Below are 13,968 nucleotides of genomic sequence, written 5' to 3' on the forward strand. Positions count from 1 at the left end.
TATATAGATAGATATAGATATATAGATAAATATATATAGATATATATAGATATATAGATAGATAGTTTGCTCATAGGCTTTCTTAGGACTGTCACAGACCTAATTCTTTGTCTCACCATTTAATCATTGCACTCTACTTCATTTCCTTTAATAGTGCCAAACTCCGTGCAGAAAAAACAATATTTAAAGTGTTTAAAAATACTCAGCTTGTAAATTTTCTTGGACATTGTTTTTTGAGCATGGAATTTAGCACAATTAAAGAAAATGTACTAGTATGCAATGATTAAACGGTGGACAACAAATTAGACCTGATGGTCTGTAACAGTCCTGAAAAGCCTATGAACACAAACTATCTATATCTATATTTTGGATGTGGAATTCAGTGAAGTTGTGTTACTTGAAACAATACTCTGTGGGAATATGTGTCAGTGATTAATTTTAGAAGGTTTCTCCCAGAGAAATAAAATTATATCATCCTCTCCGTTAATTTGGTGAGGCCTTAAAATGAAGTACTCTGGTCTACGTTGATCATACTGTACCTACTCTTTGCTTTCTTGCCCTCGCGGGTGATCCATAGGTTCAACAGTGCAGCGCTTTGCTCCAGGAGTGAATTGGGATTCTCCACTCGAATCTTGTTAATATCATCCACCCCGAATTGTAGCTCCCGGGCCAACTCTTAAACACAACAAAGAGCAACAACCAGATGTACAGCAACTTAGTCCAAGGCAATGAGGGAACTTCCCTTGTCTGCTCTGATTCACATCTACAAGAACTAACCAGGAAGTGGAACTGTAGAGAAATACTAGATATACGATCAAACCTTCAGTTTCCTCTTGTTCCAGTCTACACAGTAACATAGTAACATAGTAGATGACGGCAGAAAAAAACCTGCACGGTCCATCCAGTCTGCCCAACAAGATAACTCATATGTGCTACTTTTTGTGTGTACCCTACTTTGATTTGTACCTGTCCTCTTCAGGGCACAGATCGTATAAGTCTGCCCAGCACTATCCCCGCCTCCCAACCACCAGCCCCGCTTCCCACCACCGGCTCTGGCACAGACCGTTATAAGTCTGCCCAGCCCTATCCCTGCCTCCCACCACCGGCTCTGGCACAAACCGTATAAGTCTGCCCAGCACTATCCCTGCCTCCCAACCACCAGCCACGCCTCCCACCAACGGCTCTGCCACCCGATCTCGACTAAGCTCCTGAGGATCCATTCCTTCTGCACAGGATTCCTTTATGCTTATCCCACGCATGTTTGAATTCCATTACCGTTTTCATTTCAACACTTCAAGTTACTGTTGAGGGCAATTGTTAGTTTTACATTACTTTGAAGAATTTTGCGTCAGACATGGCATGGAATGATGCCAGTCGGGGTAATTTTATAAAGCATTTTCTGCATGTAAATCATGTTTTCACTCTGAAAATGGTTATTATAAAATTATGCAGGTGAATACATGTGTACAAATTCACCTGTTGACAAGAACACACATTTACTGTTATGCAGCTGCATGTAGGTTTTCCTAGAGTTGATGCTTGGACAGCATTGCAAGCTACATGTGTATTTTATTAAGCACATATGTACATGTATAGGGTACACACACATAGATGCACTTGTCTTGGAACAGACGAAAACTGTGCAACAGCAGTTGTGTGCTACTAGAGATATTTCTGGAAACCTAGCAGTGATGATATCACTGGAAAAGTTGTGGCACTCTGTCTCCATCTGCTGGCAGGGTGGCATAAACCTGCACATCTGGACTGGTCTAGCAGGATGTTAAGAAAGTTGCCTTTATACAACATTTTTGAAAACCTTTATAAGGAGGAACAACGTCTGATTTATAATTTGAACACAGTTTCTCTTAAAGGTCTTAATGCTGAACTGGATTTAACACCATTTCTGTAATAGCATCATAAACGGCAACAGAGAAGACAGTGCAATTTAGTTTTGACTATATAAGAGAAGTTTATGTGAGATTTTTATTATTATCATAGGCTCCATAGGAGGATTCCTGTGTTTTTATTTAGGACATTGACTATGTTTAAAATGAGATACAATGAGCCATGCACTTGTATTTTTTAGGTTTAGATTCAGGGATGTCACATCATTTTAGATGTACATTATGCAGCCAGTTTTTATAACTTTATACTTGACCTTGAGTTAGACATGCACCTGTTTATATGCCACAAATAAGCATGTGGATCTAGTAGAGAGTGTTTCATTAACAACTGCCCATTTTAGTATACACTTCAATAAAGTTTTTTAAAAGTCTTTTTCATTGGATTTTATTACCACACAGTTTATTTAATATCTAGATTTTCAGCCAGTGGCGTAGCCACAGGTGGGCCTGGGTGGGCCGGGGCCCACCCACTTAGGGCTCAGGCCCACCCAACAGTAGCACACGTACATAAGTACATAAGCACCGCCACAGGGCTTTCATGTTGTCAATATACAATTTTCATTACAGCGAATAGAATTCTGTCAGTTTCACTTTTAGTTGTTCTATCATGTAAAATGTTTGGATAACCCTAGGGACTATTATAATCAATGACGTAATAAGCGTTTAGATCAAGATCATTTAATATGCCCGATAGAAAGAGAGTTAAAACACATAGTAACGAAAATGTGTATAACATTCATGAGGTGACACCTAAGCATTAAGAACTTTGGTAATAAGATTTGTTCAACATTCAGTATTTTTGTTTAGCATGGAAACAGAAAAGTAAATATTTTCATTGCACTGCCATATTTTTGTATGCAATTATTTGTACAAGTGTAATATTCAGCCAATGCTAGATGTGTATTGTGGAACACCCGTTATCAGCACCTCAAGTATGTAATTTTCTCTCAGGTATGAAGTTTGAGTTTGTTATACAGAAAGCTAGCACATTTAAAATCATTCCCTGAAAGTGAAACTAGAAAGGAATACCTGACTCTGTGACAGTTTCAGGTATCATGGGCATTCGGAACAGAGCAGAATGCACATCTGAGTAGGGGCAGCCTAGTGGTTACTACATTGGACTGTAAACCAAAAGACTCAGGTTCAAATCCCACTTTAACTCTTTTTTAATGTTTTAAAAATTGTGTGCCATCCAGGAACAGAAAAATACCTAATGTACCTAGGGTATAGCAGGTGTTTTTCTGTTCCTGAAGGGCTCACAATTACAAAATAAAAGAGTTAAGGTGGGATTTGAGCCTGGGTCCTTTGATTTAAAGTCCATTGCATTAATCACTAGGCTGTCCTTTTGCTGTGCAGGGACATCTGTGTGGCCATTCTTCTAAGAATGCTGCCAGACAGATGTCATTGTCCCTGCTTTTTTTGCCATTTGTATGTTGGACATTGGGTGTCCATGCTGGACATCCTCAGCACACAGGGGTCTATCTGACATATTTTCAAACAGGAAATCCCAATGTATTTCCTGTTGGAAAATACATGCAAGATGGACGTTCATTTTGAATGTCATGAGCTGAGCTGGACGATTTTATTCTGACTTGGACGTCCTTTTGAAAATGCCCCACAATGTTTATAAAATACTGTCAGTTTTGTGCATATACACTAGGCATTCATATGACATGTGCTCACAAGTAAACTTAGGTGCCAAAATGCCAACTTATCTTAGCATTCTATAATGCAAATTAGATGCTTAATTGCCAATATAGAACTAGTGCTTAGCACCTAACTAGGTGACCTTTATAGAATTGCCCTCAATGGGCTAAGATTCTGTATATGGTATCTAAAATGTAGAGATGTCAGAATAACGCACGTAGTGCTATTCTATATACTGTGCCTACAGTAAGACACAGTTTAGAATAGCACATAGGCTGGGAGAATGCGCATACATTTAGGTGCTGCAATTTACGCCACAGAACACCTGGTATAAATGCCCACGCCTAAACGTACATGCATCCCCCGAATTCTATAACAACATGTGTAAATTTGATTGATGCCCACAACACACCTACTCTCCTCCCATGACTGCACCCCCTTTTCAGTTACACTCGTTGAAATTTACTTGTGCCTCTTTTTAGAATATGCCTAAAAAGAAGCGCACGTAAATTCCAATTATTGCCAATTAGTGATGATAACTGGTTGTTATCAGCTAATTATCATGACTAATTAGCTTGTTACTCAATTGAGTAGTGCATGTAAATTGGCCATATGCACAATTTAACGCATGCCACTCGCCGTGTCTTATATAGAATCCAGCCCTATGTGTGCACATTATGGTATCTCTCATATGCATACCCCCTGGACAGTACAAAGATGTGCACATATCTTTCTATAAGTGCATACATATGGAATATGGAAAACTGATACACAATTTAATTCTGCAGAAAGTTTCATTTTGTGATTCTTCAGAAGTTAAGTATATCTTGGCTGATGCGGGATCTGCTGGCAGCCTGTCTACCAATGCTCTATATCTCCTGTTTCCAGCCTTTCTTGTTTGTAAACCCCTATGGCATTACTGTTTTAAGGACAGTACATTAAATGTAATAAAGTTAAACTAGACTAGAAGCAAGAAACGGCATGGCATTTAAGCCTGAACTGATGCTGCCTAAGGATAATACTTTTACTGATCAACGATAACAAAATAATGAACCTCTGAAATTCTTCTGACCACACAGGACAGTGAAAATGCAGGTGCTATGGATTACAAAAGATAAGATGATCAGCTATAAGCATTTACACATCAGATCATGAATCAGATGAAATTTTTAACACTCACCTGCCCAGCTGAGACCCAGATGCTCAGATATAACAGCCAGCTTCATATCTGCCCGATCTGTATCAGCTAAAAATGTTGGGAGAGAAAGGGAATGTAAAAGAGATCATATTCCCAGGGCTTCATTTCTTTAGGTTCTGGTGTTTTAATTAAATAAAAACAACCCCCCCATCCCACCCCCCAAAAAACAAAAACGCTGACTGTCCTGGCTAAATATTAGCTCATGAAATTTTCCAACCTAAATGACTACTGAATGGGGAACTATGTAAAACCTAATACATACTTTTAGTCACAGATATCCAATGTAATCTATCTGTGTACATACAACCCGCCATGTCCCTGATTTGGTCCAAGGTTGCCTACACAAAAACAGACAAGAGTAATCTCTGGGACCTACAAACAGTGAAACATAAAAGTAATAGATTATACCACTGTAGCAACGAATAGGTCCTCCAGCAACCCAGAGCTCTTCACACATTAACAAGCAGATCCAACAAGACTAAGCATTCTGCTTTCTTGGACCTGTCAGTTTTCCTCCTGCTTTTTTGGACTTCCAGCTAAGGACTGGGACCGGGGGCCACAAGCCTTCCTTCAGAACTATCTGGGGATTTTTACCCTATTTCCCTCTTTATATTCCATCATAACATAGTGTAGCACAGTCATTGTAGTGACAGTCCTCAACTGAGATCTATGCATGAAGGCTTCTCCAGGAACCCTGCGGTGATGAGCTCTAAGTATGGCCACAAGGTGTCACTACTCCACAATGTTTATGTTCATTAAGATTTAATATACTACTCTGGCAGATCTAAGCGGTGTACAATAAAAATATAAAAGATGGAAAGGAACTACAATATAAAATAGGAAAGATACACAACATTCATTCCATAAGAACAAGATAGAAACGCCACAGTCGTACTATAAAAGGGTAGCGAAGCAAAAGTTAAAACAGGTAAGGGCAAAAAGGGTAGGTTACACAAGGAATATAGGAACCGGGAGGTCAGGAGACTAGTGACAACCCAATGAGTGCTCCCACACTTAGGTGGTCATGTTATAGGCGTGTTAGAAAATACAGGTTTTTGTGGCAATCTTGAAATTTTTGAAAGATGATTCTGCCCTGATTGAAATTAGGAGAGCATTCCAGAAAAATTGGAGCAATAAAGAAAAAAGCCAGACGGCGAATGAACTCAAGTTGGGCAGTTCTTGGGCCTGGAAGAATCAACGGAAGTCATTGGTGGAACACAGTAACCGAATCGTGGAATAGTTGAAGAAGTTAAATAGTCAGGCAGACCTAATCTAAAATCTCAGAAAGTGAGTATTAGAAACTTGAAGATAATTTGCTGATCTAAGGGAAGCCAACGGAACTTTTGCAGGGGGGGGGAGGTGACATGATCATATTTTTTGAATGACTAATCAGTTTAATAAGAGATCAAAATATATTATTATTAATCAATAAAGGATATGTACACGCTAAAATAAAGCATGACTAAATGCCATGCAAAACTTCAATTATTAAATAATAATGTGAAAATTAGGTGTTCAGTTTCCTACGGTGGTCATAGCTGGTAGAGCTTGAAAAGCTGGTAACCCCTCACTCAATCATTACACCTTCAGTTAAACTTAAAATTATTTATTCTTAAGAAAATACCACTTATCTGATTGAGGAGCTCAATGGTGCTTCAGCTGCTTGGCAAATGTGATGAACGACCACCATAAAAACGTGTAGTCAAAAAATCAAAAAGTCTTCAGTGAAGTAACAAAAAAGTGCAAAAAAAAGTGTCCAAAATCTTAACTATGAAAGTCATGAGGCTGCAGCCAAAAAATGCCGTTGCCTGGAGTCCTCTAGATGATATAAAACCACATCAACTAAACACTGTCACTTCTGTTAATCAAACTATCCCGTACAAAACTTGCTGTATCCAAAAGCACTGCTGCAATCATCACGCTCCCAATCCCGACTTCAAATAGTGTGTAAAGGTAAAATCCAATCTGTAAACAAGTAGGAACCGATAAGAGGAGGAGCCATTTTAGATCTAGTCCTTGGTGGCGTGCAGGGCATAGTATAAGAGGAAACAGTGTTGGGTCAACTGGGAAACAGTGATCATAACATGATCAAGTTTCAGCTACTATCTGGAATGAAGCCACAAAGGAGCATATCATTTTTGAAAGGGCGTCTATGATACAATGAGAGAAACTGAATGAATTCTCTGCTTCGGTCTTTATGGAAGAAGATGTAAGAGATCTACCTGTACCAGAAATGGTTTTCAAGGGTGATGATGTGGAGGAACTGAAAGAAATCTCGGTGAACCTGGAAGATGTATTGAGCCAAATTGACAAAATAAAGAGTAGTAAATCACCTGGACTGGATGGCATGTATCCAAGGGTACTGAAAGAACTCAAACATGAAATTGTTGATCTGTAACCTGTTGTTAAAGTCATCCATAGTACTTGAAGATTGGAGGGTGGCCAATGTGACGCCGATTTTTAAAATGGGTTCCAGGGGTGATCCGGGAAATTACAGGCCAGTAAGCTTGACATCAATGCCTGGTAAAATAGTGGAAACTATTATAAAGAATACAATTACAGAACACATAAATAAACATGGTTTAATGAGATAGAGTCAGCATGGTTTCAGCCAAGGGAAGTCTTGCCTCACCAATTTGCTTCATTTCTTTGAAGGTGTGAATAAACAAGTGGATAAAGATGAGCCGGTTGATGTAGTGTATCTAGATTTTCAGAAAGCTTTTGACAACGTTCCTCATGAGAGACTTGTGAGAAAAATTAAAGAATCATGGGATAGGAGGCAATGTTCTGTTGTGGATTTGAAATTGGTTATTGGAGAGAAAACAGAGGGTAGGGTTAAATGGCCATTTCTCTCAATGGAGGAGGGTGAATAGTGGAATGCCGCAGGGATCTGTACTATGGCTGGTGCTATTTAACATATTTATAAATGATCTGGAAATCAGAACAAGTGAAATAATTAAATTTGCAGATGGAATTTGCAGATGACACAAAACTGTTCAAGATTGATAAAACACATGCGGACTATGAAAAATTGCAGGAAGACGTTAGGAAATTGGAACACTGGGCATCCAAATGGCAGTTTAATTTTAATATGGACAATTGCAAAGTGATGCACATTGGAAAGAATAATCTGAATCATAGTTACCTGACGCTAGGGTCCATAAGAAAAAGACCTAGGTGTCATTGCAGGAAATACACTGAAATCTTCTGCACATTGTGCGGCGACAGCAGCCAAAACAAGAAACAGAATGCTAGGAATCATTAGGAAAGGGATGGTAAATAAGACCGAGAATACTTAAATGCCTTTGTATCGCTCCATGGTGGGACCTCACCTTGAGTACTGCATTCATTTCTGGCTGCCATATCTCAAAAAGGATATAGAGGAATAAGAAAAGGTTCAAATAAGAGCGACCAAAATGATCAAGGGGATGGAACTCCTCTCATATGAGGAAAGGCTAAAGAGGTTAGGGCTCTTCAGCCTGGAAAAGAGACGGCCAAGGAGAGATATGATTGAGGTCTGCAAACTCCTCAGTGGTGTAGAATGAGTAGAAGTGAATCGATTTGTAATTCTTTCAAAAAGTACAAAGACCAGGGGACACTCAATGAAGTTACATGGAAATACTTTTAAAACAAATAGAAAGAAATATTTTTTTCACTCAATGAATAGTTCAGCTCTGGAACTCTTTGCCGGAGGATGCAGTAACAGAAGTGAGCGTATCTGGGTTTAAAAAAGGTTTGGGCAAGCTCCAGAAGGAAAAGTGCATAGTCAGCTATTGAGACAGACATGGGGAAGCCCTGCTTGCCCTGGGATTGGTAGCATGGAATGTTGCTACTATTTGGGTTTCTGCAAGGTACCTGGATTGGCCACTGTTGGAAGCAGGATACTGGGCTAGATGAACCATTGATCTGACCCAGTTTGGCTATCCTTATGTAATGGTCTGATTATCATTCATTTTAATGCTGTGTGTGCCTATGTCTTCCTCACTAGTTAACAGTGGGGCTCAACCTCTCTCTACATTGCTTGGCCAGTAAAGTGTGCATGCAAGCTATGGTAACTGTGTGGTTAGGCTTGCGGTAGCTTTCTGTATCAACTTCTCTGCTTGCTTACAAATCAATAATCCATTAAAAACCAGCAAACCAAGGACTGAATTTTGTGATGACTCATGCATGGCAAAGCTTCTCTACTGCTGAACCCACACCATTCAGAGTCCCTGTGCCTTCTGTTGTGCTCTCCAGAATCTGCCAAAAGATTGCCAGTTCATACCAAGAGAAGTTTCATTCAGTATACTGTATTTTTCCCTCAGGGCCAGTGGAGTCAGGGTCCTTCTCCTCTCTTCACTGCCAATCCCCTGAAACAAAAAGAACCAAAACACATTTGTATGACTGGCCTCTTCTCTTCGTGAGCCCAGGTGCAATATTTTGAGAGGAAAGAGGCAAGGTAAAAGACAGCGTCTTAAGTCTGAGGGAGCAGAGACCAACATTTTTTGAAGACTTAGCGCAGTGACCAAAAAACTGGCAGAAGGCATCATTATTATATACCCACAACAGCCGGAACCAGATCACTGCATCACTATGATGCATTACTGCAGCATGGGTGTGAACGCTGTGCAAGCTGCAGTGCAGGTATGAGAGCTGGATTACTGCTACACTGTGAGAGTGTTTCTGCTTTTGTTTATTCAGGATTTGTTATATCGCCTAGCCTAACTGGCAGATCCAAGCGGTTTACAGAGTAATAATAAAAACCCAAACAAACACAAAAACACAAATAACTCGAAAGGAACTACAATGTCATGATAGGAAAGAGACTGCAGTCTCAACAAAAACAATCAAACCAGGCAAACTGATATGGGCAAAGAACATATAAACAAGGCAGGAAAAGGGAATCAAATAATAAGCTGGACAAGGGGGGTACAGGTAGGGAGTACGAACTACCAAGTAGTCAGCAATCAAGGCACGCAGCTTAAGTTAGGCCAAAGGATTTTTGAGTGCTCCATGGGCTGCATCACTACAATGCAGATGTGAGTTCACTACAGTGGGGTTGTGAGTGGTCCATGAGCGGCATCACTGCAGCATGGGTGTGAATGCTGTGGAAGCTGCAGTGCAGGTGTGAGAACTGTATCATTGCTACACTGTGTGAGTGCTGCATGGACTGCATCATTGCAGTGCAGTGTGGGAGTGAGTGGATGATGAGCGCAGCATGGGTGTGAGCTGTACATGAGCTATATCACTGTGGCATGGGCGTGAGTGCCACATGCAGTGCATCACTGTTAATATTATGCAACTGACGGGGGACTCTAAGCACAGTATATTCACGACAGTTTCCATCTTTAGTTATTCTGACAGGCAAAGTGGAAAACACAAGTTTTTGCCACACACATGAAAAATTAAACTTGAAGACAAAGCAAGGAAGAGGCTGTTCCCTACCTATTAAAGTCAGGACCATTTTGGAGGAAGAAGGGTGCAACAAGAAATTAAAAGTAAAAAAAGCCGCTGTGATCACAGGTAAAAGTAAGTGTGGATCTGAAGAGCAGTAGTGTGAGGTCAGGATACCTTGGTGCACTGTGGCATGCTGATGTTTAGGTGGCAGAGAAGATGCTGAGTATCATCATATTTCATGGCCTTTCGCAGGAAAGAGAGAGATCCACATGCTTCTTTGCTGCTATCCCTCACCTGCAAAAGGAGACTAAATCGTCAAAAAAGGGGGCAAGATTCAAACACCAGAAGCAGAGAACACAGTCAGAATTACACATAATCTGAACAAATTTCCTCTCTCCTTCCCCACACCATCGGTCTTGGGAGGGTTCACACATACCCTCTCAGCTCCCAGCCTCTCTTTCACACACACCTGAGATGTTTAAGGACACAGAAGAAATAGACTACAGAGGTCAGGCATTGCCACACAGTCTCTTACTGCTGTTCACATGATAGACACTGTGGCTCTCCCTTTAACTGTGATACCTAGGATAGACACTGCCGTCCACTCTCCTCCTGCAGTATGGAGGGAGGCCAGACACTGCTACATTTAGGTTTACCATATTTTGTCCTCTCAAAAAGAGGACACATGTCCTGCCCCACCCATGCCCCACCCCTTTCACATCTTCGCCCCGCCCCTGTCACATATTCCCCTCCACCCCGGGTCACATATTCCCCTCCCCTGCCCCCCCGTCACCTCTCCTCCCCCGGGTCACCTCCCTTCCCCTTACTATCTACTGCCCTGGTGGTCTAGTGACATCTTCCGGGCAGGAAAGAGCCCCCTCTTTCCTGCCTGGAGCTCTGTCCTTGCCCTGTATCCTGTTGCTGTGATGGTCTCGGGATTCAAAATGGCCGCAGAGAGTTGAAGTCTCACGAGACCGCTTCAACTCTCGGCGGCCATTTTGAATCCCGAGACCGTCACAGCAACAGGATGCAGGGCAAGGGCAGCGCTCCGGGCAGGAAAGAGGGGGCTCTTTCCTGCCCCGAAGAGGTCACTAGACCACCAGGGCAGTAGATAGTAAGTAAGGGAAGGGGAGGCTAGGATAGGCCCGCCACCTGTCCGCCCGTTTGTCCAGAAATCCGGACAAACGGGCGGACTGGCAAAACCTGTCTGGACACCCAGACATGTCCTCAAAAAGAGGATATGTCCGGGTAAATCCGGACATATGGTAACCCTAGCTACACTTCCTTTCTGCATTGAAGAGAACAGACACTGTAACTTGCTCTTCTGCTGCAGTGTGGTGCCCTAATCCAACTTGGAGCCCCTCTTCCCCACTCGTGATCTAGTATCTCTCTCCTCTCCTCTCTCTCTTTCTTTCCACTCCTCCATTTAAGTCCTCCACCCTTACTGGTGATAAAGGGCACTAAAATCCCATATGGCATCTCTACATCTCTCTTCCCTTCCCCCTCCATCTCTCCCCCCCCCCCTGGCCCACTGTCCAGAATCTCCCCTCTCAAACCCCCTGGTCTACCTTCAAACTCCTAGTGGGTGCTGGCAACTGCAGCTATTCACACATGCTGCAGGCTCTGGGCCTTCTCTCTGCCATGTGCCACTCTGTCAGAAAAGAGGAAGTTGTGTCAGAGGAGGCAGGATACGGCAGAGGGAAGGCTCAGGGTCAGATACCGGCAGTATGTGTGAATCACTGCTGTTGCCAGTGCTGTCTAGGAGTTTGAAGATGAAGGGGGGGGGGGGGGGTAGAGAAGGAGAGATGCCAAATCAGGATTGTAGTGCTCTTTATCAGCAGCACCCGGAGCCAGTGCCTCACCTGGTCCGTAGGCTGAACTGGTCCTTTGTGTAGCCCAGACCCTGCCACACTTACTGCAGTGTAGATGCCAGATTCTGCCTCATGTCCTCTTACTGCAGTGCAGAGGTCACAGTGCCATAGAGGTAAAATTTACACACTGCAACAAGCTCTTACTATCATGCAGTGTCAGACACTGCTACATGCTCTCTTATGGCAGTGCACACAATATAGAGATGAAGAACAGACAGTACTGCAAGCACTCATTCTGTAACGAATGTAATAGACAGTGCTGTTCACTCATTTACTGTGGTGCAAAGGGCAGATACTGCTAATCTCTCTTACAGGGCCGCAGAGAGGGGGGGGGGGGGGCAAAATTCCCTGGGCCCGGCCTCCAAGGGGAGCCCGCTGTTGACAAGCTTCTTCCTGCCTGCCTGCTTCCAGGTCTGTCTCTCTCCTGCTCCTGTGTGCTAGCACCCAGATGATTGCATTAACGCAATAACCTGGGTCACCCGGGTTTTTTCGTTAATGCAATCATCTGGGTCCCAGCACACAGGAGCAGGAGATGACAGACTGAGGGAGGAGCAGTCAGACACAGGAAGTTAAGGAGGTGGGTGAGGGCCCAAATGTGGGGGAGGCCCAAGGGGAGGGGGGCAGTCAGCAGTCCTGCCCCGGGACCAGCTATGTCTCTCGGCGCCCCTGCTCTCTTATTTCACTGTGGAGAACAGACAGGATTTCTTCTTACTGCAGTGCTGCTGATGCCAAACACTGCCATATTGTTACTGCAGCACAGATGTCAGACATTGCAATGTGCTCTTACTACAGTGCAGATGAGAAACACTACCACATGTGGTCTGATTTCAGAGCAGAAGCCAGACACTATCATACCCTCTCTTAATGCAGTGCGAATTTCAGAAAGTGCTATTTGCTTCCTACTGCAGCAAGGAGGTCGGATACTGCCATCTGCTCTCTCAGTACTATTACAGAGGTCAGAAACTGTCACATGCTTTCGTACAGTATTGCAGAGATACAGGAATGTGAAGAACAGATAATGCTGTCCACTTTTTTTTACTTTTAAGTTTGGCTGTCCTGACCATCCCCTCTCTCATTGCAATGTATAGCACAGGCACTCCTGTGCTTTACATTGCAATGAGAGAGGGAATGGACAGGATAGAAAAAAGAGAGACTGGGTAATACAAAAAGTCCAAAACCAAGATGTAAGTATTGCCATACTTGAAACACTGGAGAATATAAAACATTTATTTGATTAAAATCCAATGTGGCCATAATTCACCCTCAGGCTGCATTGGGGTAAGACACATCAGTACACTGAAAAGACAAATCTAAAGGAGAAACTAAGTCGTACCTGATAATTTATTTCCTTTAGTTCTATCGGACCAGTTCAGAATGTGTGGACTGTGCCCATCAGCCAGCAGATGTGGAGACAGAGATTTCTACAGGTCTGGGCCCTACCCTATAAGGGCACCGTGTAGCCTCAGATGTTCAGCATTTCGACTGACAAAGCAATGGTGTTCACATTCTTACTTCTGTTCAGCTGTCATATCCATCCATTATCTTTAATAAATGAGGCACTCTTCTGCTCTACTGACACACAGTTCTTCAACAGGGACAAGAGCTGCCTCAGAAACCTATCCGATAGGATAAAGGTATTGCATGTGAAAACGATAAGCCCAGGAACAATATTCCAGCAATAGAAGAACAGCCATTAATATTCAAATAGGAAGGGCCTCTGGACTGGTCTGGTAGAACCAAAGAAAAGAAAATGATCAGGTAAGACATAATTTCTCCTTCCTTATGGGTTTTACCAGGCCAGTCCAGAAAGTGTGAGATGTAGCATAGCAGTCCGCAAGATGGGTAGGATTTCAAATCCGCATCCACAGGATCGGTCAGGATCTATGTCTCACCTTAGACTCCTATAGTAAGCTGAATTTAGCCTACAAAGTATAAAGTGACAAGCATGTCAGTAACCAACCTAAGTCCTTAG

At 42.5% G+C, this 13,968-nt stretch overlaps 1 protein-coding gene across 6 annotated transcripts in view; it reads right to left on the reverse strand.

Moving 5' to 3' along the window:
• ANK1 (ankyrin 1) overlaps positions 1–13,968 on the reverse strand; it is a 319,396-nt gene that overhangs the window by 66,436 nt on the left and 238,992 nt on the right. For all 6 annotated transcript variants that reach the window (XM_030202059.1, XM_030202060.1, XM_030202058.1 and 3 more), the window contains 4 exons: positions 10,300–10,419; positions 9,014–9,098; positions 4,732–4,797; positions 544–675 (listed from right to left, as the gene is read on the reverse strand). In XM_030202059.1, the coding sequence (XP_030057919.1) occupies positions 544–675; positions 4,732–4,797; positions 9,014–9,098; positions 10,300–10,419 (403 nt within the window). The remainder of the gene's footprint in view (positions 1–543; positions 676–4,731; positions 4,798–9,013; positions 9,099–10,299; positions 10,420–13,968) is intronic.

This window comes from Microcaecilia unicolor, chromosome 4 (assembly GCF_901765095.1).
Source record: "Microcaecilia unicolor chromosome 4, aMicUni1.1, whole genome shotgun sequence".
Classification (NCBI taxonomy): Eukaryota; Metazoa; Chordata; class Amphibia; order Gymnophiona; family Siphonopidae; genus Microcaecilia; species Microcaecilia unicolor.